The sequence below is a fragment of the Callospermophilus lateralis genome, chromosome 14 (genome assembly GCF_048772815.1).
Source record: "Callospermophilus lateralis isolate mCalLat2 chromosome 14, mCalLat2.hap1, whole genome shotgun sequence".
NCBI classification, from domain to species: domain Eukaryota; kingdom Metazoa; phylum Chordata; class Mammalia; order Rodentia; family Sciuridae; genus Callospermophilus; species Callospermophilus lateralis.
The window spans coordinates 35,125,989-35,149,637 of record NC_135318.1 but is presented as its reverse complement, the minus strand read 5'-3'; the positions used below and the strand labels follow the sequence as shown (position 1 = coordinate 35,149,637).

At 37.5% G+C, this 23,649-nt stretch overlaps 1 protein-coding gene and 1 non-coding gene across 2 annotated transcripts in view; one reads left to right on the top strand and one right to left on the bottom strand.

Moving 5' to 3' along the window:
* The window catches only part of Camkmt (calmodulin-lysine N-methyltransferase), a 388,519-nt gene that overhangs the window by 32,049 nt on the left and 332,821 nt on the right, over nt 1-23,649 (bottom strand). Inside the window, exon 7 of the mRNA XM_076833434.1 lies at nt 19,833-19,899. Within this exon, the coding sequence (XP_076689549.1) occupies nt 19,833-19,899 (67 nt within the window). The remainder of the gene's footprint in view (nt 1-19,832; nt 19,900-23,649) is intronic.
* On the top strand, nt 15,852-15,924 carry Trnaa-cgc (transfer RNA alanine (anticodon CGC)). Its single transcript has one exon. It is a non-coding gene; the product is annotated as a tRNA-Ala (tRNA).

Genomic DNA, 23,649 nt, shown 5'->3' with positions numbered 1-23,649 from the left:
GTTTAAAGAAAAAACAGGTATTGTAGGTTTATAACATATGCATAAATAAAACATAGGACAACAAAAGATGAAGGGGAGAAATGACATTGTACACGAAGTGGGGTAACATTTGAGAATAGAATGTGCAGGTTCAAGTGTATACCATAAAATCTCAAGCAACTACCAAAATAAAGTTAGTTAATAAACCAACAAAGGTAATAAAATAGAATAATGTAAACTTAACTCTTCAGAAGACAGAAAAAGATGAAAAAAGGAGCAAAGTACAGACTGAAGAATTGGACAACAAATAGCGAGATGACAGGTTCAAACCTAACCATGTCAGTACTTGTACTAAATGAAAGTGGTCTAAGCATCCAATTAAAATGTAGAGAGTGTTTGATTGAATAGAAAATACAGAGCCATGTCCATGTGGCTTACAACAAGTGCCTTTTAAATATAAAGACACAAATGGGTTAAAAATAAAAAGATGGGAAAAAGAGATGCCAAACAATGCTTCCAAAAGAAACTGGAGTGGCTATGTTAATATCAGAGCAAAAAATATTACCAGAGATAAAGAAGATCATTTTAAAATATTAAAGGGTCAATTCAAGAAGCAGACATAGTAATTCCAAATGTTTTACACTGAATAACAGAGTTATGAATACATGAAGCCCCAAAGGGATAACACTCCAATATAAAAATATAGACAAAATCACAATTACCGTCAGAGATCTCAATACTCCCCTCTCCATAGTTGATAGAACAGTAGACAGAAAATAAACAAAGCTATAGATAACTTTAACAACACTATCAACCTCTTTGTCTTAATATTTATAGAACACACCACTCATCAAGGGTAGAATTCATATTTTTTCAAATAGAGTATTTACAAAGATATACCTAATTCCAGGTCATAATGTAAGTTTCAATAAATTAAAAAGGATCTCAATCATATGAAAAAATATTTCTTAATCACAATGGAATTAAATTAGAAATATTCTCTATAAATCTTCCAATATTTGGAGAACAAATAATATATTTCTACATAACCTAAAGTCCAAAAAAGAAATCCAAACAGAAATTGAAGTATATTTTGAACTGAATGAAAATTAAAACATGGCTGGATGCAGTGGTGTGTGCCTGTATTCCAATAACTCGAAAGGCTTAGGCAGAATGACCGCAAGTTCAAGGGTAGCTTAGCATGGCCCTAAAAAGCTTAGTGAGACCCTGTTTCAAAATAAAAAATAAAAAACCTGAGGATGTGGCTCAGAGAAAATATTCCTGGATTCAAGTCCCAGTACCAAAAACAAACAACAAAAAACCCCCCAAAACAAAATGGAAATACAGTATATTGAAATTTATGGGATGCTATGAAGTATTTAGAAGGAAATTAATAATAATAAATGCCTGTAGGAGGAAAAAAAAGTTCTCAAGTCAATGAACTCTGTTTTTAGCTAAATAAAAAAAATTAAAGAAGAAAAAGAAAAAGAAGAAATTAAACCCAATCTAACCACAAAGAAGGAAGAAATACAGATGAGAGCAGAAATGAATGAAGAAATAAAGATTAGAGCAGAAATGAATGAAACAGAAAACAGAAAAATAAATGAGACCAAACACTGGGTTCTTTGAAATCAATGAAATTGATAAAGTATAGTCAGGCTGAAATGGAGGGAACATAAAAGGAGAGGTGGTATTATTACAAACTCTACAAATATTAAAGAACACACACACACATACACATACACAAAGTTATCCATAACATGTATGAACAAATATATGGTAATTCATCATGATCAAGTGAGGTTTATCCTAGGAATATAAGAAAGTTGGTTTAGCATTTAAAAATTGATCAATATATTCTACAACAATAACAAAACAAAAAAGAAAAACCTTATAATCATTTCAGTGCAGAAAATGAATTTGACCAAGTCAACATTTATTCCTGATACATTACAACTCGCGGCAACCTAATTATAGAAAAAAACTTTCTCGACCTGAAAAGGTTACCTATGAAAAAAATCTATAGTTAACATCATACTTTGTGAAAGAATGGACGCCTCCTCTTTAGTGTCAGGAAAAGAAAAGCATGTTTCTTCCTGCTACTCAATATTGCACTGGAGACTCTAGCCAAGCCAATAAGGCAAGACATGAAAAGGCATTTAGATTAGAAAGGAAGATGTAAAATTAAAGCAGATGACAGAAGCATCTATTTAGAATAAGCTATGGGATATGCAAAAAGCTACAAAGACCAATGAGAGCTTAGTAGGCTGTGAGACATAGGCTCACAACAAAAATCAGTTGCATTTCTTTATACAAGCAACAATTAAATGGAAATTGGAATTTCTAATTCTATACCATTTATAGTAGCACAAATGTTTATAATAGCATAAACACAAAACACTTAAGTGATAATTCTAACAAAAGATGAAAGAAATTAAATAAGGCCTTACAAAATGGAGGCAATTCAAGTGGCTAAAGAAAAAAAAATGGTGTTTTAACAACTGGCTAACCATATTAAAAAACAAACAAACAAAAATACTTCAATCCATATTTTGCCCCATAAACAAAAATTAGTTCAAAATGGATCATAAACCTAAATGTAAACTCTAAAATTATAAAACCTGCAGATTAAGACAAAGAAGAAAAATCTTTGTAACCTTGTGTTAAAGATTTCTTAGGTACACACAGGGTGAAGGATTCATAAAAGAACAAATTGGTAAATTAGACTTACTAAAATTAAAAACTTCTACACTTTGACAGACACTTCAAGAAGGATGAAAAGATAAGCCACAGGCTGGGAGGAAATGTTTACAATCACATATCCAGAAGATATAAAGAACTCAGGCAATATGTCAATAAAAAGAAAACAAGCAACTCAATTTTTTAAAAATGGGCAAAGCATTTGAACATGCACTTCAGCAGAGCTATGTGAATGGCTGTCAGGTGCCATGCTGCACCACTAAAATCCCAGGGACTCAGGAGGCTGAAGGAGGAGGATGGCAAGTTGGAGGTCAGCCTCAGCAAGTTGGCAAGGCCCTCTGCAACTTAGCAAGACCCTGTCTCAAATACCAAAATTGAAAGTATTAGAAACAGGAGCTGGAATTGTGGCTCAGTGATAGAGCACTTGCCTGGCACATGTGAGGCACTGGGTTCGATCCTCAGCACCACATAAAAATAAATAAATAAAATAAAGTTATTATGTCCATATACAACTAAAAATAATTTTTTAAAAAAAGTATTAGGAATGGAGCTCAGTGGTGAAGGACCCCTGGATTCAATCCCCAGTACCAAAAATAAAATAAAATATATATAAATGGAAAATAAGCACATAGAAATACATCCAACATTATTAATTATTAAGGAAATTAAAATAAAACTCCAATAAGATTCCACTATATGCTTACTACAATGGCTATAATTTGAAAGATTGGTCATATTGAGAATTGGCAAGGATGTAAAGGAAATGGAATTCTCCCACACTGCTGATGGCAATATAGTATAGTACAACTACCGTTGGAAGTAATTTGGCACATTCCTTAAAAAGTTATATATATGCCTCTCTATGATTTACCTACTCACAGGCATTTGCGTAGAGAAAGCATGTTTCTAATATACCCATATTGTATGTAAATGTTCATAACAGCTATATTTGTAATAGCCCCAAACTGGCAACAATCTGAAAGTTAATCAATGAGTAAAAGGATAAACAAATTCTTTGTACAACAGGAAGATCATTAGGAGTAAAAATAACAGAACTACCAATACAAGCAACAGCACTGGTGCACTGCAAAATAACCTCATTGACTGAAAGAGGGGGACTAACACAGCACACACTAGATGATTCCATTACTTACAATTCTAAAAAATATAAACTACAATTTAGTGAGAGAAAACAAATCAGTGATTTCCTAGGGAAGAAGGAAATTTCAAGGAGCAGAAAGGAGGGATCACAAAAGAGCAAGAGAAAATGTGGGGGGTGGTGATGTGCTCACTCTCTCGATTGTGGTAATGGTTCCAAGGGTGTATGCAGATCTCAAAGCTTATGATGTTAGACATATACTCATACAACGAGTGGTTGTTCTTTCTGAAAAAGAACAGTATATATACATGGGTATAACTAGGTGCCTGAGCAGAAGTTTTACAATCTAAGGCTTTAGGTGCCTTAGATTCATATGTAAAGACATAAAGATGGTTCTACCAAACAGCCAAATCATGTTAGCACGCTACTTGTATTTACCTTGACACCAAAGTAATATTTATTTTTGTCTCCACTTATTTCATCCAGATGTGAATATCTAATTTCTATCTGAATGTGGTTAAAAGTAAAGTACTTCACAGATAGAAATATTATAAAACCAGTCATCTTTATCAAACTCCCATCCTTTAGAAAAATCTTAATAACTATAGGCAGGCCAAATCCAGCAAGTTTAACAGGTAGAGTAAAGCACAGGCTTTGTAGCTGGATAGTTCTGACTTCAAATATCAGCTTGACCATTTGCAAGCCAGTGGGGTTGGGAGATGCTCTGAACATCATTGCCCTCATCTGTAATGTGCGACAGCAACGGTTGCATTGTAGGACTAATTAAGCACTGAATGAGATAGAGTATGTATATGAAAGCATTTAATTATAAAAGTATGTTATAGGTATTTAATAAATATTTGTTTCCTCTCCCTTCCTTTTGTACTAATGCACTATTTCTTTTCATTCTGGCTTTGAGTTTCGGGTTTCAACCTGAAAACACAAAACCAAGTCCATTTCTGAGAGGATTCCTGTCATGTGATGCAAAGCTCACACTAAAAGAATTTCTCAAACAGAAAGTCTTTCAAGTTTGCAATAAAACTTCATGTCAAACAGATTCAACCTAATTTGTGTTTCATTGTGAATATGAAGAACTCTCCCTATAGAGATTTGAAGCATTCTTTTTTTCATATTCCCATGGTTAATATTTCTTTGTTTGCCTTTATATTTTCAGATCCCTGTTTGCAGGTGAGTGAGTCATGGTTTGAAATTCTATTTAAAAGGCAGTTCCTTGTGTGTTTGCAAAAGTGGTGTACTGATACAATTCTTTTTTGGGGGGAGGGCATTGGTGGGGATCAAACCCAGGGCCCTGTGCATGCGAAGCGGGCATTCTACCACTGAGTTACACCCCCAGCTCTTGATGCACTTTTTGTTCATGCCTGCTGAATGTAGTGAACTTAACATTCTTCAAAAACAAGCTCTCCTACCAGCAGTTGGAAGGCAGTAGTTTTCTCTGCATGGACATTACAGGTATTCTTCTCTACAGAGGATCCTGGGAGCCTTTCCCACAGTGTCTTTCATCTCACTTCTCCAAGTCTGTATTGCCACAGCTCATTTTAAAGAGGGCCCATTCAAGTCATTTACAGTGTTTATCTAAACTGGTGAATCACTGTTAGTCTTTCAAATGATTATTTGCCACGTTTCCCTTCATTTTTCCTGAACTTTTATAGCATTCTAAATTGCCATGGGTGGAAGCCTCTAGAATAAAGTGCTTTAGACTCGTAGGAGAAAGGACACCATTAAATCTAGAATTGAGGAGAGGGGATGCCATCTACTGACTTCCTAACTTGTGAGTCATCTCCCCACGAGGCGTTATAGAAGCCTCACTGCTGCTGTACACAGTGGCACAAAGAGGACCTGACTTTATAGCAATGAAATTATGACTGTCCAAGGGAGCATATCATCCCATTTGGAAGACAAGACATTCAAAAGAAAAGAATGACAGGTGGCCAAAAGGTCCTAACTGGGAGCTGATCGCTGAGGAGTGGATGTGCTGGGAAGGGGTCCTCAAGAAGATGCCACAACATGTGGCCTCACAGGAAGATCCAGACAGGAACAGAGTGGAGAGAGGACACCTTAGACCTTCGGCAAGAGGCAAGGGTTTGGAGGCTGGAATGACACATTGTGTTCTGAGCCCCCCAAACCTCCCAGGTCTTCGTTCTCAGCAGATGGACCTAGTGAGAGCTGAGACAGCTGATAGCCTCTTTTCCCTCCTCTTCCTCTTTTTATAGAAGGCTTCCTCTTGCCCAAAAGGAAGTAGGGCCACTCTTCCTGTTAAGGAGATACTCCTTACCTATGTGCAGGACCGATTCATTCTTCCTCTTCCCTCTAGGTCAGCGGTTTTCAAACTTGAGCATGTCTCAGAATCCTCGGAGAGTTTGTTCAAGTACAGATTGTTGGGTGTCAAGTCTGGAGTTTCTGATTCAGTTTCTCTGGGTGGGGCCAGAGGATCTGCATTTTGACATATTCCCAAGTGTTGCTGGTCTGGGAATCATATTTGAGGAGCAATGATCTAGGTCCTTGCCCCATCCAATATCCCAACCCCTTTCATATTTTTACTTATTTCTTCCTTGGCTCCACTTCCTGTTCCCAAGCTCAACTCTTTCCTTGACTGGGCTTCCTCCTGGCACAAAAGAATTCTCTCTTTCCCTTTGCCACCAATATTCTTGTGAAAGTTGACGTTCACTGTTTCACTGTGCTTTCTTCCAAAAGACACTGGAATTGCTTTGCCACCTGCTTCACCTTCAGCAACCTGCAGCAGCTGACACTGCTGACCGATCTCTCCTGGGAATTCCCTCCTGGGCTTGCTTGCAGGAGGAGGGCATGGCGGCACCATCCTGAGGCCTCTGTCCTGCTCTCCTGACCCTTCTCAGTATCCCCTTCAGGCCCTTCTATTGCTCCCAAACCCTAGACAGTTTCCAAGAGTCTGTCCTGGTCCATCTTCTCTTCGCGTCTTTCCCCTTCCAGTAGTTAGGCTCTTTACCCCTTTCTTTCCCCCTCTCCCCCTCTTTATCTCTTGATTTTAATCTTCAAATCTTCTAGTTAACATCTCCCTGAGATATGAACTTTCATTACCAACCTCTTGCTATTGATACAAATGTGTTTTACAACCCACCTATAAGAAAGGCAGTAAGTCACAAACCCGTGTCTTATTCCCTCTCTCTTTTCTTTATACTCTACATTTCTTGGAATGGGACCATATTTGCTTCTCCTTTCCCACTCTCATTTAGGCCTATACTATCCCTTTCTTTCCCTCTAAACCACTGAATTGGCTTTAAAAAAAAAAAGAGTTTAAAATACTCAGATTAGTAGCAACCAAGGGATATAAGATGGTCTTTCTATCAAACTGTGGTCCATACTCCAGACAGATCAGAATCATCTGAGAGGTTGTTGAAATGTTGGATCCATGAACCTCAACCCCCTGGAGTCTGATTCAGAAAGATTGGTTTGAGGACCAGGACTCTGTCTTTATAAAATAAGTGCCTTTGGTAGTTTCTATGAGGATGGGTCATAAACCACTTTGAGAAACCCTGTTCTGGAAGATCTCCATCTGTACGTATTTGGATTTAGAACATTCTTTAGCCACAGATCTTGACTTTAGTTTCAAGCCTCAGATTTCTTTATTTCTAAAAGGGGAACTTTAAAGAGAATGTCACTCCAGAGAATAACAGCAGCCAAAGATAGACTTTGTTTATTTATTTAATGGGTGTCGGGGATTGAATCCAGGTCCTTGCACATGCTTAGCAGGGGCTCTACCACTGAGCTACACCTCCCTCTCAGGACTTTATCAAGAACACTTTCTTTAGCCAATGGAAGGAAGTGACATCACTGAAAACCAGAACAGGGTTTCGCGGATATAAATCCCTTGAAACAGATGACCTGAACAACTTTGTTGATTTTATAATGAAACAAAATGAATTTACATTTTCAGATTAGGAATAAGGCTTGGAGAAAGGTGAGGGGAAAGTAAAATTAGGTCTTGATGAAATTTCTCCTTAGAAGAATCGCAAAATTAAATTAACCACAGACAGTGGAGAGTTGTAAATCAGGTTTTCTTTTTTCCTAAGTAAATGGCATCCATAAAAGAAACAAGAGAGCACAGTGAGTAGACCTGGCTTTAATGAACGGAAAACTAGACAACTTGAAAGCAATGAAACGTTACCGAATTTAACCAGACACTCTCAAAGAGAAGTCTAGCTTGATGGTTCCCAAATGATGTTCGCAGATGGACAGCGTCAGTTACCTGTTCAAAATGCAAAATCTCTGGCTCCACCCACCTCAGTCTTCAGAGCACGCAGCCCAACAACCTATGTCCTAACAAGCTCCACAAATGACACTAATGCTAAAACTTGAGACTTTTGCTCCACCTCCCACTCAGGTGTTTCCAGAGGTGGTTCAACCAATAAGAAAAGTTTCTTTTTCTCCTGGTATTAGGGACGGAAACCACGGGTGTCTACCACTGAGCTATATCCCTGCCCCTTTTAGAATTTTTATTTTGATTTTAAACCTAATTCCAGCTCTGTGGTTTTGTCTGGAATTTAGCTGAAATAAACTCATTTGAGAATTCAAAAGGAAGACACACAGATTTGCTTAATTCAGACCCCTTCATGTTGGTGACCAGTATATTCTGCGTTAGTTAAAGAGGACTAGAAAAGGTTTTGAGATCTTGGAATGAAAGCTACAAATTATTTTACTTATTATTTATTATTATTTACTTATTATTTATATGTCAACCTCCAAAAATCTCTGATTCTATGATTGTGGCAGCTGATTAACTTACGTGTAGCAAAAAAAAAAAAAAAAAAAAGGTGACAACAAATGAATCAGTACTTTCAAGTGAGGTGTATGTTTTTTTTTTAGTATAGGAATTTCACTATTTCTTGCCACTATAACTCAAACTATCACATACAAAATAACGGGGTACAAATTGTTGCAATCTAGAAGTATGGTAGCAGTGTAGTGCGAACCACAAAGAGGTGGTTCAACCAATAAGAACAATTTCTTTTCTTTTTTCCCATACTAGGGACTGAAACCAAGGGTGTTCTGCCACTGAGCTATGTCCCTGCCCCTTTTAGAATTTTTATTTTGAGACAGAGTCTTGCTAAGTTGCTCAGGCTGGCCTCAAACTTGTAATCCTCCTGCCTCAGGCTCTCAAACAATTGATTGGATTACAGATGTGTGCACCAAGCATGACAGAAGAGTTTTGTTTTTTAAAGAAGTCATTATGTGCCAGATGTGTAGGTGTAAGCCTATAATCTCAGCAACTCAGGAAGCTGAGACAGGATGATTGGAAGTTTGAGGTCAGCCTCAGCAACTTAGTAGGACCCCATTTCAAAATAAAATAAAAAGTGTTGGGGATACAGCTCAGTAATGGAGTGCTTGCCTGGCATGCATGAGGCCCTGGGTTCTATCCCTAATGTGGGGACGGGCTAGGGGTAAGGACAGGGAGAAGCAAGAAGCTATCATGGGGCTGGGTATGTGGCTTAGTGGTAAAGTGCTTACCTGGCATGCATAGGGCACTGGGTTTGATTCCCAGCACCACACACACACAAAAAAAAAAAAAAAGAGAGAGAGAGAGAAAGAAAGAAAGAAAAGAAAACAGAAAAAGAGGCTGTAATGTTAGTGATATTAAAATCTGCAAAGATTGTATAATAAAGAAAACTGAACCAATTTCACTGATGAATATCAATGAAATGAAGCCAAGATAACATCATATTCCCCAGTTGGGAATACACAACAGTTCCGCCACTTAGTGAGTCATCATACGACATAGACCCCCCAAAAATAAAGCTTGTCAAAAAATATATATATATAAATGTTCATAGTAGCATATCCATAATAGACTTAAAATGAAAACAACCAAAATTCCCATCAGCTGATGAATGGATAAATAAAATGCTATATTCATACAATGGAATATTATACAGCCATGATAACAAATGACAAACATCCTGATACATGGTGCAATATGAATGAATAATGAAAGTGCTACATTAAGTGACAGAAGCTAAACAGGAAAGACCATATACTGTATGATTTCATTTATGTCAAATGCCCAGAGAAAGCAAACACACAGAGACAGAATATAGATTCATGTTTGCCTAACTCTGAGAGGAAGGAGAGGTGGGACAGGTAGTTGGGAAGTGACTACTAATGGACATGAGGTTTCTTTTAGGGATGGCGAAAATATTCTGAACTTGGTTTGACAGTTGCACAACTCTGTGAATATACTAATAGCAATTATACTGTATACTTTAAATGAGTGAATTGTATGGTATATGTATTATATATCAATAAAGCTGTTATTAAAAAATTTGAGATCACATATTTTTAAAGCACAGCAGCATATTAAAAGCATTAAGATAGCATTTTTTTTTTTTTTAGGATTGACTAATTTCACTTAACATTGTCTTCTCTAATTCCATGCATTTACCTTGCAAATGTCATGATTTTATTCTCTTTTATTGTTGAGTAATATTCCATTTGTGTATATATGCCACATTTTTTTATCCATTCATCTATTGAAGGGCATCTAGGTTGGTTCCATGGTTTAACTATTGTGAATTGTGCTGCTATAAACACTGATGTGGCTGTGTCCGTGTAGTATGCTGTTTTTAAATCCTCTGGGTATAGACCGAGGAGAGGGATACCTGGGTCAAATGATGGTTCCATACCCAATTTTTCAAGGGATCTCCATACTGTTTTCCACATAGACTGCACCAATTTGCAGTCCCACCAGGAGTGTATGAGTGCACCTTTTCAGTGTATGAGTGGCAACATCCTCGCCAGCACTTATTGTAAATGCTGAATGTTTTCTTTGATATAAGGAGGCTGATTCATAGTGGGATAGAAGAGGGAGCATGGGAGGAATAGAAGAACTCTAGATAGGGCAGAGGCTTTGGAGGGGAAGGGAGGGGGCATGGGGTTATTAATGATGGTGGAATGTGATGATCATTATTATCCAAAGTACAGGCATGAAGACATGAACTGATGTGAATATACTATGTATACAACCAGAGATATGAAAAATTGTGCTCTAAAAATGTAATAAGAATTGTAATGTATTCTGCTGTCATAAAGAAAATAAAAATAAAATAAAATATCAAAAGAATCCCAATGCAGGGGCTGGGATGTGGCTGGATAGTGCACTTGCCTGGCATGCACGGGGCGCTGGGTTCGATCCTCAGCACCACATAAAATGTTGTGTCCACCGAAAACTAAAAAATAAATATAAAAAATTCTCTCTCTCTTAAAAAAAAAAGAATCCCAATGCAGAATTAAAAAAAAAAAAAATAAGGCGGCATGACCAAGTGACTAGAAAAGCCACTCATACATTAGCAAAACATGTTAATGCAGTTTGTCACAGTAATAGGTGAAATAAGAAAAGCAATTTGATCATCTCCATAGATGAAAAGATATCTGCTAAATTAGGTTCCATATTTGTTTATGAAAAAAATCCCAAATAGAAAAGATCATAATAAAAAATCCTTAACAAGATAAAATTCCCATAAATATCTCAACTCAAAAAGTTAACAAACACTTTATTGTGAAGTTTTCAGAGAATTCCCAACAAAGTCCAATTTGAATGTAATCATTGAGACAATTTTATCCATAAAATTATTTTTAAATAAAGAGGGGAAAAAGAGGCAAAAGATGAGAAATGACAAATCACATCATGCACAGTAGGCAGGTGCGGTACCACTGAGTTACACCCCTACCCTCCATTTATAGACATGTGAATGTTGTTTATTTGGAATATTCAAGAAAATAAACTGACAGTGTTAGAAACAGCAAGGGTTCATCAAGCTTACAATACATTTACTACCCACAACAGTATAGTTTTTTTGGGGTTTTTTTGGTCCTAGGTTTGAACCCAGGGGCGTTTTACATTGAGCTGCATCCCAGTTCTATTTGAATTCTGAGACAGAGTGACTAATTTGCCATTCTGGCATCAAACTTGTGATCTTGCTGCCTCAGTCTCCTGAGTCACTAGGACTACAGTGTCTGGGCTTTAGTACAGCTTTCTTATATATATGTAAATACAATTTCTTTGAAATGTAATGCAAGAAAAAAAATCTATTTATAGGACCAAGAAAAAAGATAGTTTCCAAAAATAAACCAGATAAATGTGTAACTACATGAAGATAAAATTTACACATGTAAGATAATATGTGGGGATAATTTAATGTTTTTCATTTAGAAAATGAAGAAAAAAATTTTAATATGAGAAAATTGCAAAAGGCATCAGGGGCAGATTAGTTGTTAAAAGTATAAATTCAGGGGAGGAGGCATGGGGGCAGGAAAGATGGTGGAATGAGATGGACATTATTACCCTAGGTACATGTATGACTGCACATAAGGTGCAACGATACATACTGTACAGAGAAATGAAAAATGTTGTGCTGTGATTGTGTACACTGAATCAAAATGCATTCTGTTGAGATATATACCTAATTAAAATAAAGAATACATTTAAAAAATGCTAGTAAAACACCTTTAAAAATTGAATGAAGAGAAAACACCCTGTTATTTATTCATTTTGCAAGACTACAGCTTGAACCCAGGTGTTACTCATGCTACGCAAGTGTTGTGCCACTGAGTGACACCTCCCAACACTTTTAAAAATTTTTATTTTATTTTGAAACAGGGTCACACTAAGTTGCTGAGACTGGTCTTAGGGGGCCTCAGCCCCCTAAGTAGCTTGGATTATAGGCATCTACCATGGCAACTGGCAATACCTTGTTTTTGTATAGCAAGACTGAAAGTTTTAAAAATATCAAGACTTAGCAAATCAATTTACAGCATAATTTCAATCACAATGAAAATGGCATACAATAAAAATACTAATAGAATTTTAGAAAATTATGAAAAGAAAGAATAATATCAAGGAATTAGTTATAACAGATATGAAAATATATTTCAAAGTTTCAGTAAATCACACAATTTTGTAAAGCCATAGAAATAAATAATATTGGGCTGTGGCTCAGTGGTAGAGTGCTCACCTGGCACACATGAGGCACTGGGTTTGCTCCTCAACACCACATAAAAATAAAAATAAAATAAAGATATTGTGTCTACCTAAAACTAAAAAAAAAAAAAAAGAAAGAAAGAATATTTACTCCTGAAAATGGGCCCTGTACATACAGTTGCAAATATGTCCTATATGCACAGGTGTCTATCACTGCATTGTTTGTAACAGCAAATTACCACAAAAATAATGTCCATTATTAAGGTAAAAAATATTTAATAAAGGATTATGATGTGGATATTCTCCAATTTTTTTTTTTTTTTTTTTTTTTTTTTAAGATTGCCCCTGAATAGCTAGGCATGTTTGGTACACATCAATAATCCCAGCTACTTGGGAGGCTGAGGTAGGAGGATTGGAAATTCAAGGCCAGCTCAGACAACTTAGCAAAAATCTTATCTCAAAATAAAAATTTAAAAAGGGGCTGAGATTATAGCACAATGGTAGAGCACCCCTGGGCTCAATCTCCAGTACCTGGGTTTTTTTTTTTTTAAAAAAAAAAAGGATTGCCCCTGGCCATTTTTAAGGGAAGAACCCCATTGAAAGTGCATTTTTTATTGGGGCTGGGGTCGTGGCTCAGTGGCAGAGCGCTTGCCTAGCATGTTCAAGGCCCTGGGTTTGATCCTTAGCACCACATAAACATAAATAAATAAAATAAAGGTACTTTGTCCAACTACAGCTAAAAAATAAATGTTTTTTTTTAAAGGTGCATTTTTATTGATATGAAACTTCTGTGATATAAAATTCTGGGAAGGGGAAAGATTTTTTCTCCGGAAAAAATGAAATAGCCTGACATGCACAGTTGTCTACTAATACAGAACTTGGCCTAATTTTGGTAGTGAGATTTTGACTTTGGTAAAGAGGAGAGATCTGACAGTCCGGAGTCAGTACAATGTTAGCCTAGAAAAAAAGGCCTTAATTTTTAATTTACTGCAGTTTCACAGGGACCCTAAAAATAGTGTCCCCAAATTTAACATCTGGCTCATTTTTAATGCAAAAAGGAGAATGATATCAATATATCTGAGGCTGGGTAACATTCCTATGTGAGTTGGTCTCTTCAGTGCAAACCCTTAAACAGTAAGGACATGAGTCCTTCTATAAACTTGTCAAGCAAATCAACAATGCTGTGTTAGAATAGAAAGTATACATAATGATTGCATTTTCTCATATCCAAGATAGCAACAGCAGGAGACAGAACAGTAGTATCTCTAGAATTCTCAGCAGTTCCCAAGATTCTGTTTCCATCATTCTAGCAAAACTCACTAACAGGTGTACTTTATCAGGAAATTTCTTTAAGAGAGTCCTCAGCTTCCTTATCTCGGTTACCTTCTACTAACCTTCCTCTTCAACCTGACAAAGAACAGATAAATGCCTACTCACACTGTCAGTTTGTCGACAGTCACTCCACGCGCATGCCTGAGAAGCCAGTCTTGAGTGAAAGTCAGCAATCTGATGTAGAAACTGATGTCTGACTCTCCACAGCTTCACTCTCTACTACTAAAAATTGTTCGCTTCCCTAAGCCTGATGGATCCCCAAATGTGCTCCAAATACAAATCTTAAATGCTTTCAAATACTAGGGATCAAGTGTACTAATTTCTTCAAAGGATACAAAAATACACTAAATAGAACCCTTGCTTCAAGAAAAAATGATCTCTTCCCGCCCCTAGGATGTCAACTCCAGGAAGGCTCGGACTTCCTTGGTCTTGTTCACTGCTAGATCCCCAGCACCTGGAACCCTTCTTGGCAATCAGACGGGATCAACAAATTTATCAACAAGTGAACAAACCAATAAACACAGAAACGAAGCCAACAAGCTTTGAATGATTAAGAGAATAGGCCTTGTTAAACTGTTGTGCTATTCTAAGACCAACAGAAGTTAAAGAAGAGATTCGGGTAGGCTGAAATGGTCTGGGAAGGCAGGGGAAGATAGTAGTGGAGCCATCCCATCAGGATTTAGATGGATGAGAGGAGGGGAACAAGATTGAGAAAGACCAGGAAAGACCAAGTGTGTCGGGAGGAGTGAGGAGGTCCTATGGTGTGGACAAGTGTCCCCAGGGTCTATGTGTTACAGGCTTTGTCCCAGGGATGGTGCTATTGGAAAGTGGCGCAACCTTTAAGAGTTGGGACCTAGTAGGAGGAGCTGAGGTCACTGGGACTGTATCCTTGAAAGGAATTGTGGGATCCTGGCCTCTCCCTTCTCTATTTTTGCTTCCTGGCCATGAGGTGAGCAGTTTGTTTTGCTATGTGCTCTCTGCCAATGCCATTGGACACCTCCACCCGAGCCCCAAAGCAACAGGTCCACTCCATCTTGGAGTGGGTCTCCAAAACTGTGAGCCAAAATAAATCTTTTCATTTTCTTTGTAAGTGAATCATCTCAGGAAATTTGTTACAGTGACAGAAGCTAACACAGGAGACCAGGGTGATTGAAGGAGAAGACGGAGGTTGGGGAACATTGGGGGACAGATGGTGTTTAGTCAGCGTTTTTGCTGCTGGGACCAAAGGACACAACCAGCACACTTGTAGAGGAGGAAAAGTTTATTTGAGGGCTCACGGTTTCAGAGGTCTCTGTCCCTATACAGCCAGCTCCATCATGGTGGAAGAGCAGCTCACAGGATGATCAGGAAGCAGAAAGAGGTCTTCATACCCCAAAGCTACACCCCCAATTCCCACCTCCTCAGCCACACCCTACAACTTCAGTTAATAGTTAATCTCTATCAGAGGATTAGTTCACTGATTGGGTTAAGACTTCCATCATCCAATCATTTCTCCTCTGAACTTTCTTGTGTTGTCTCACACTGAACTTCCGGGGGGATACCTCACATTCAAACCATCACAGATAGGACGAGCAGATGCAGAAGGCTTGGAAAAAGCAGCCAACTGGATCCCTCTTGGTTGGGATATACATTATAAAAATCATTTTCCACATCCCCAACTTGACCTCTAAAGGAAATTGAGACTCAGAAAAGACATGAATCTCAAACAACAATAGGGCAATGGGAGCAAGAGGCCAATCCTGAGAGGCCCACATAAAGGTAAAATCTGGAGCTGGGGATATAGCTCAGTTGGTAGAGTGCTTGCCTCGCATGTACAAGGCCCTGGGTTCAATTCCCAGCACCACCAAAAAATAAGTTTAAAAAAAAATCTGCATTATAAAAGTTTTAAAATAAGTTCCAGAGTTTACTAAAATTGATAGTTTATCAGAGCTTAATTTAATAGCAACTTTCACACAAAGATAAATGCCCAAGTAAATCTCACTTTCAACATTGCAGCAAAGTAAACTTAAGAAGGATTTTTAAAAATAATAATGTAATTCAAGGTAAATTTAATAGTTTAAAAAGGAAAAACCAACTTTTAACTAATATTAACCAGAGAATGACGTTGTTTGCTACTTTTGGAAGACCTAGAAAAATGTAGACGTCAAAAGCTCCAAATGGTTCTTTGTTAAACAGACAATCATAATTTTGAAGACAGCTTCAGATAAACCCAACAATTGAGATGCTGTAAATATCCTTGCTCTTTCATTAATCTCTAGCTATATTTGGTAGTACAGTTTCCTTTGTTCAAGAACTATTCTCAATAACTCCATATTTAGGTTCCCAAAGACAAGTGCCTTGGACTAAAGCTAAATGAATGGATGGCTGCATGGATGGATAAACAAGTGACCCATCAAATGGTGCACTAAGATCTTTGAGATGTAATGCATAGAATACTCTGTACATCTGCATCCTAGCTCTAGCCAGGACTAAGGCTTCCAGGCTTTCACAAATATGTCTTTTATATTTAGCCATAATCAGACTGGGATTAAAATGGACCAGAGGAAGCAAGCAAGTATGGTATGTAAGAGAAGAGAGTTACTCTGGGCAAGGATGGTGGTATTTAGGAGAGCAGGGTGGACTTACTACAAGGCTAATTAAGCTTATATCAGAGCACCTCACTTGGCAAAGACCCCTTCCCAGGAGCCCTAATAATGTATTCACATGGTTGCATATTCTTGTAAATTCACCAAAGTAGGTTACATTCAAATCCACCCTTCTAAAAAGGAGCCTTAAATTAAGTTTCAGGCCCTACAACAACCTGGGTCTGCCCCTTCATAAGAGTTAGGAAGAAGTCAGTGGCAGGAGAAACACTGATATGTTACTATGTTGGTCAGCTTTCTATTACTATGACAAAATACCTGAGGTCATAAATTTACAAAGAGGCTCAGTTTTGAAGGCTTCAGTTCACAGTCAGCCTGTTGCTTTGGGGGCTATAGAAAGGTAATACATTGTGGTTGGAGCACACGGCAAAGGAAACTGCTCATCTCATGGTGGCCAGAAAGCAAAGAGAGACCAAAAGAGGTTGGGGTCCCAATGCCCACTTCAAGGGCATGTCCCCAATGACCTAACTTCCTTCCGTAAGGCCTCAACATCTGAAGGGTCCACTACCTCCCAATAGTACAGCAGGCTGGTGTCTAAACCTTTAGCATATGGGCCTTTTGAGGGCACTTAATCCAAACCATACAGTCACTGAGAACACTCTCTGAGTAGGGGAATGGGAGTGTGGGGTGCCAAATTTCTGGGCTGCCTCTCATTCCTTTCCAAAAACACAGTTTCTTAGGTTCACGGTTCTCATATTATGACTTTCCTTTTGGTTTTTACATTGTCTTCACAAATGAAGTCACAGGAGACATTCAGCTGTTACAAACTTCATGTCAAGCTTTGAAGTGCTTTTTAATAGCAGAAATATTTGGCTCACGTGTGGGCTTTGTAGCTATGGTAAATACCTCTTAGTTATCTGTCGCTACTGTTATTCCACACCTCCAATTTGGAGGAGACATTCTGCATACGCATTGAGGCACTAAAAAAGAATATTGAACTATATCTTAGCTCTTTTGTGAATGGTTCCCTTTTATTTCTTCTCTCACGGAACTAATACTCTCACCACATTGTACTGGTTATGGGTGGGAAAGCAGTGGCTAGAAGGGCGAGGTTGATTATTACATTGCTGGTTGGCAGTTTCTTTCAGCTGCTGAGGGTTAAAGGTTAAGTGGTCAAGTAGCTCCTTACTGTAAGATCAAGGCATTCAAGGGCTCACACATCCACCTGTTTTCTGGCATATGCTTTAGTAGACTTTGGATAAAATGCTTGCAGTGGTTGAAAGCAAAGTATCTGGCCACAATTAGCGTAAGATTAAGATGGAAAAATAAAAAACAAAACCACTCATCTTAGGGGTTCTTATATGACTATTGCTATACAGACATTAGAACACTGTATTCAGAAATAGCATTTTTGAGAACAGAGAAATAGAAACAAGGGCCACATATTCAGCATCTGGGATCTGTCCTGGGCTGAACAACATTTTGCTTCTTTTTGTAACCTAATTATTTTATGAAGAGATGATAGAAAATACTATTGTATTGCATAAACACTTGACATTTTTGTTCCTTAAAATGCAGCATTTTAGAAGTCTAGATATGTTTATTAATTAGTGATTATTAACACCCAGTAAACAACATTGTGTCTTGTAAAAACACAATCTCTCTTCACAGCATGAAGCTGAAATCTATTATTCCCTGATTCCATATGCTGAAATACACTCAAATGGTCACAAATGACCTTAAGCATTAAATAAATGTAAATGAGGACGACATAGAAAATGCACTTTTGATTGATAACTAAAAGACCAGGTTGAAAATCATGTCCCAAAATGAAGTCCTCTTCAGAAGGGTATGACCATCTATCTTCCTGTGGAGAAAGACTGTCCCAAAAATTAGGAACACACCAGTAATGGCAGACTCTCTTTCTCGGGACCTGCCTGAGGTTTGTGGATAACAGATTTGTTTGTTCAATTTTCTAAGAAATGTAGTGCATACTGCCCCCTGTGCCGACTGCCTACTCAGAACATTCTAATGCAGGATTTGAAACTATATCTAAAGACACTTTGTTGCACTTACAAATACAAAAGAAAAAAATTATTATCATTACATAACCTCATACCAATCTGTCCACCACTTTGGTTTTTAAGCATTGGAGCTGTTCATTCAACTTTTTTCTTGTTATTTTTCAATTTGGGCATTTGAGGTGGGGAGTGTCCTCAGCAAAAGGAAAACTTAAAATGATTAAGAGTAAAAATAAAATAATTAAAAATGAAATTGCTCTTCTAATAAAGTCAATATTTAAATACATAAAGGAAAAATGCACAAATATAGCTACGTCATATGAAAACTACTAAATGCTTACTCATTACTTCTAGGTCCATTCCAATAGGCTAGAATTAAATGTAACATCACAGAACACAGCATTGTTCTGGTCGAGGGCAAGCATTTCTCTTAGTTTGAAAAAGAATTAATAGACTCTAAAAGGCAATGAAGACCTAGACTATTTTAATATCACAAAATAGAGCAAGGTTTCTCAACCTCAGCCCTGATGATGTCTTAGGCCAGATACTTCTTTGTCGGGAGGACTGCTCTGTGCACAGAAGGATGTTCAGTGATAATAATCCTGGTCTCTCCCCAGCAGATGCCAGAAGCAGCAGTCTCCCTCCTGCCCCAAGTCCTGGCAATAAAAAACGTCTCCAGAGAATATCAAAATCTCCCAGAGAACAAAACTGGTCCCAGGATGAAAAGCACTGAAATAGAGCCACTTAAGAATGTCCCAGGCTGAGCTTCTCCAAATTCATATTGTATCATCTCAACCCTAAAATCATCCTCAACACAATATTTAATATACTTATCTTCAGTTTTCTCATCTATTAGTTGGGTATAATGAGTGTTTGCCTTCTTCATAGGGTTCTCATGAGCATTCAATGGGATTATGCTTGTAAAGTGCTTAGAACAGTGCCTGACACATGGTAAGTACTCCATAAAGGTTAGCTATTATTATTTGAAATAACCATCCACAATATGAAGTAAAGCAGTTTCATTCACAGGTGCATTACTTCTTTTTTTTCTTTTTTATTTGTTGTATGTATGTATGTATGTGTATATATATATGACAGTAGGGTATATTTTTTGACAAGCTGGAGTGTTTTAATATAGAAATGTGCCTTACCTGCTTGAAATGTTCTGAGTCTTGAACATACCAGCCTTCTGATTCCTTGTGATGATGTCTCTCACATCTGTAGGACAGTTAAGGAAACTTGTGCAGTGGTTTTCAACCGACTGGGAAATAAAACCCACAGCACCTTCTTATCATGATGGGAATAGCACGATGAAGAGACGAGGCAGAGCACAGGGTAGCCCTGATCTACTTACTTACCATACACAAGATCTTTTATTTTTTTTTTATTGTTCAAAACATTTTATTAGTATTTGATCGTTCTAAAACAAACAAAATATACTCAGAATGTATGGACATTAAAAACAAATGTTCATATTGGAAGCCAAAATCTTTTACTCTTCAATATTGTTTCTATTCAAAAACAGAATTTATATTTAAACTTCTGGCATTATATTTTTTAAATAGGAGATATATTCCATCTGGATTACATCCAGATAACTTGAATAATTGGTCAAGGTCTGAGGAAGTATGGTTGTGTAGTTTAGGAAAAGTCACACAATAAAAATTGAGGAGATGTAGATCCAACCATGAGGCTAGCAAATTCCATCAGCTCTGAAAAGTAAGGAAAGTAAGAGTTCCTGCCTTATCTCTTTTTCTAAGGTTTATTGTTTTACTATGTTAGATCAAAATCAAAATTATTTTAAATTTGAAACATTCTGTAATATAAGTGCTCAGGTTATAAATTTTTAATAGCAACGAAAATGTCTCAAAAAACCATTAATTACACATACAATTAAAAGCTATATAAACCCAAAAGAAAGGTATATGTATAATACACAGTTAATGGTGTAAAGTACATGTTCAGAAATATTAAAAGGAAATACACTAAATTGTTAACAATCAAGCAGGGCATGGCACCTATGCGGCAGTCACTCTCCACTAGCCTCTCTGTTCTGGGCCTTGCTATGATGCTCCCAGGATGTACATTTCACAGGTGACAAAACTGCAGCCCAGGAATTAAAAGATCTTGTGGTGGTGGTATGGAACCATCATAAAGCATCATGATGCAGGGGGAGTGGGGATGAGCGACTGGGAGAGTCTTGGGAAGAAATGAGAAGAAGGGGAGAAAGGTTCGGAGCATTTTGAAAGGAAATGAATTACTAAAGAAGAAAGTCGATCTAACACTGGCCATTGGGCATCTACTGGTGTGGAAGGACTTGTACAAAACAGCCATGTTTATTGAAGAGTGTCTTGAGGAGCTGATTCATCACCTCAAACAGAGCCACCTCTCTGAAGGTCCAACAGGAAAAGCTGGACTTCAGATCAACTGACTTTGCCTCCACTTCTGGGCACTAATCTTACAACTGCTGCTCTCCCTGTCTTTGCTCCGGCCCCCGTGCATATTGGAAGCTCATTAAGTCCTAAAAGAAGTGCTCCTGGGGCATGTATTTTCTGGACTGATTTTATGTTCGCCATGTTTTCCCAGATTTCTAATTTTCAAGTGTCCTCGCTGTCTCATTTATTTTATAGAGTATATTCCATATGTTTCCATAAGAAGCCTCAAAGCCCCTCTTTTAGAAAGAGGCAGGTCTAAATAAACAAGAAATAGAAATAATTCCAGTGAAGGCTGCAAGCTAAACTAAATTGGGCCCATGGGGAGGACACCAAGCAGACAAGTGACATTCCCCTATTGCTCAGAAAAAGATTTCCTGAATGCTCGAAGCAAGCATTGGCCAAGATCTCCCTGCAAGAACAGAGCCCCAGGACTTTTTAACCCAAATCTCTGCTTGAACCACCAGGCACACCCATTTCTTCTTGGAGTGAATGAGCAGGTACTGTGATAGCTTTCTTCCCCAGGAGTGGGTAGGAAAAATCAATTAGGTCTCCTAATGAAGGGCTTTGTTGAGGGTTACAAAAGTGCCATAATGCAGACTTTTTTTTTCTTTCCTGGGTGAACTTTGCTGTATGCAAATTAAATACCGTTAAATTACATTCATTAAAAAAATAAAGGAGACTAATTTGCCTACTTGTTTTGATTAACTAAAATGACACATAGGCCTACAGCTCTGTCTATTTTGGGAAGAAAGTATTTCAGGAAAGTCTTCTAAATGAAATGTCTTGCTGGAAAGGACAGCTGACATCTTTATTCTGAGAAGAACAAAATTAGTAAAGAGTCAACTGACAACTGTTTTTTTTTTTTTTTTAAGTTCCCCCACACTCTGGACACACCCTCCTCAGTGTTTCCATGGCATCCAACCACATGCCATAATGTGCCTGGTACACCTGTAGCGGCATATGAGTACATGACTAATCTATCAAGCAAAACATATTATTTTGTTAGTGGAGGTAATACTTTTTATAAAATAGTCACAGGGAAGTTAAATTATATAACTCAGAAAACCTATTAATAAATTTTTAGTAAACATCTTAACACTATATACTTTTATACAATTTATAAACCTGTGACTGCAGGTGGTCAGGCTGAAGCAAGCATATGTATTTATATGCTAGAAGCAATTTTTTAATGAAAAAAATTCACAGCAGTATTTAGGCTGCTTTATTTTTAGAACTGGGCAGGAAATGTATTTTGTGGTTTAGGAGGTGTGTTTTTTTAATATTAAAATAAGCCCCAAGAGAAAAAAAATGGCAATAGTATTTTGAAATATTACCTTAAGAGATAAATTCTGACATTCTACTCCCCACCCTTTATTTTAGGTCAGATTTTGATGGCTCTTCCGGATGGCACTGTGTCCAATAATAGATTTTATCATCCCTCTGTGTCACCTCAGGGTAATAAAGGGAATCCAATCAAATCGAGTCAATATGGCCAGGATAGTGTTCAACACAACAAACCAAATCATGTTCTTGGAACGGCACCCACCTTCCAGAAGACTCCAGTGGGAGGGGCTGGTGCAAAGAAAGCCTTAATGTGATTTCTGATTAAGTGGATACAGAGCAATCACCTCAGTCCCCTTGTCTGGGCAACTGAACTTCCAGAGCTGCGGGACGCGGGCTCATGTCAGAGGAAACCAGAATTCTCTCTCTTGATTTTCTTCTCAAAGCACAGTGTAGCAGTGGGGCTCCATTTAAGTTTTGTTTCAGTTGATTTTTAGTCTTAAAACATGTATTTGCATATAATAGCAGTAACAGTTATTTAAGCAAATTCTATATGTATGATATATTTATATCATATATGTGAGTATATATATATATATGTATGTTTGTGTGTGTGTGCGTGTGTGTATGTGTGTAGTACTGTGAAAATATTACCCTCTCCCTGTAATTAGTGGTTATTGTATGTATTAGCGTTGTACATATATTTTTAGAGTTGGCATTATTCTTTAAGAAAGCAAATATTTCAAAAGTAATAACACTGTGATTAGCAAAGCATTACTTTCTTGGTTTGTTTCCCAATGAAGGGACATGAAAAGGGTAGAAAATGATGAGATCATAATGTAAATCCTATTAATTTTGATCTTTAAAGATTTTTCTTAAATGTCCAATGTGGCAATATTTGCTGACTTAAGGCTGCAAACTATTATCTTTTCTTTTCTTTCTTTCTTCTTTTTTTTTTTTTTATTATGGTACTGGGGATTGATTGAACCAACTTATGATCTTCCTGCTTCAGTTTCCTAAATCGCTGGGATCACAGTGTGCACCATGGGGTCCAGCTCTGGAAACTATTCTCTTTTTTGGCTCAGGGATGCTTAACCACTGAGCCACATCCCCAGCCCTTTTTATTTTTTATTTTGAGACAGGGTCATGCCAAGTTGCTGAGGTTGGCCTCAAACTTTTGATATTCCTGCCTCAGCCTCCTGAGTTGCTCAGATTCAGGGTGTGTATGCCACCATGCCCAGCACTATAGTAT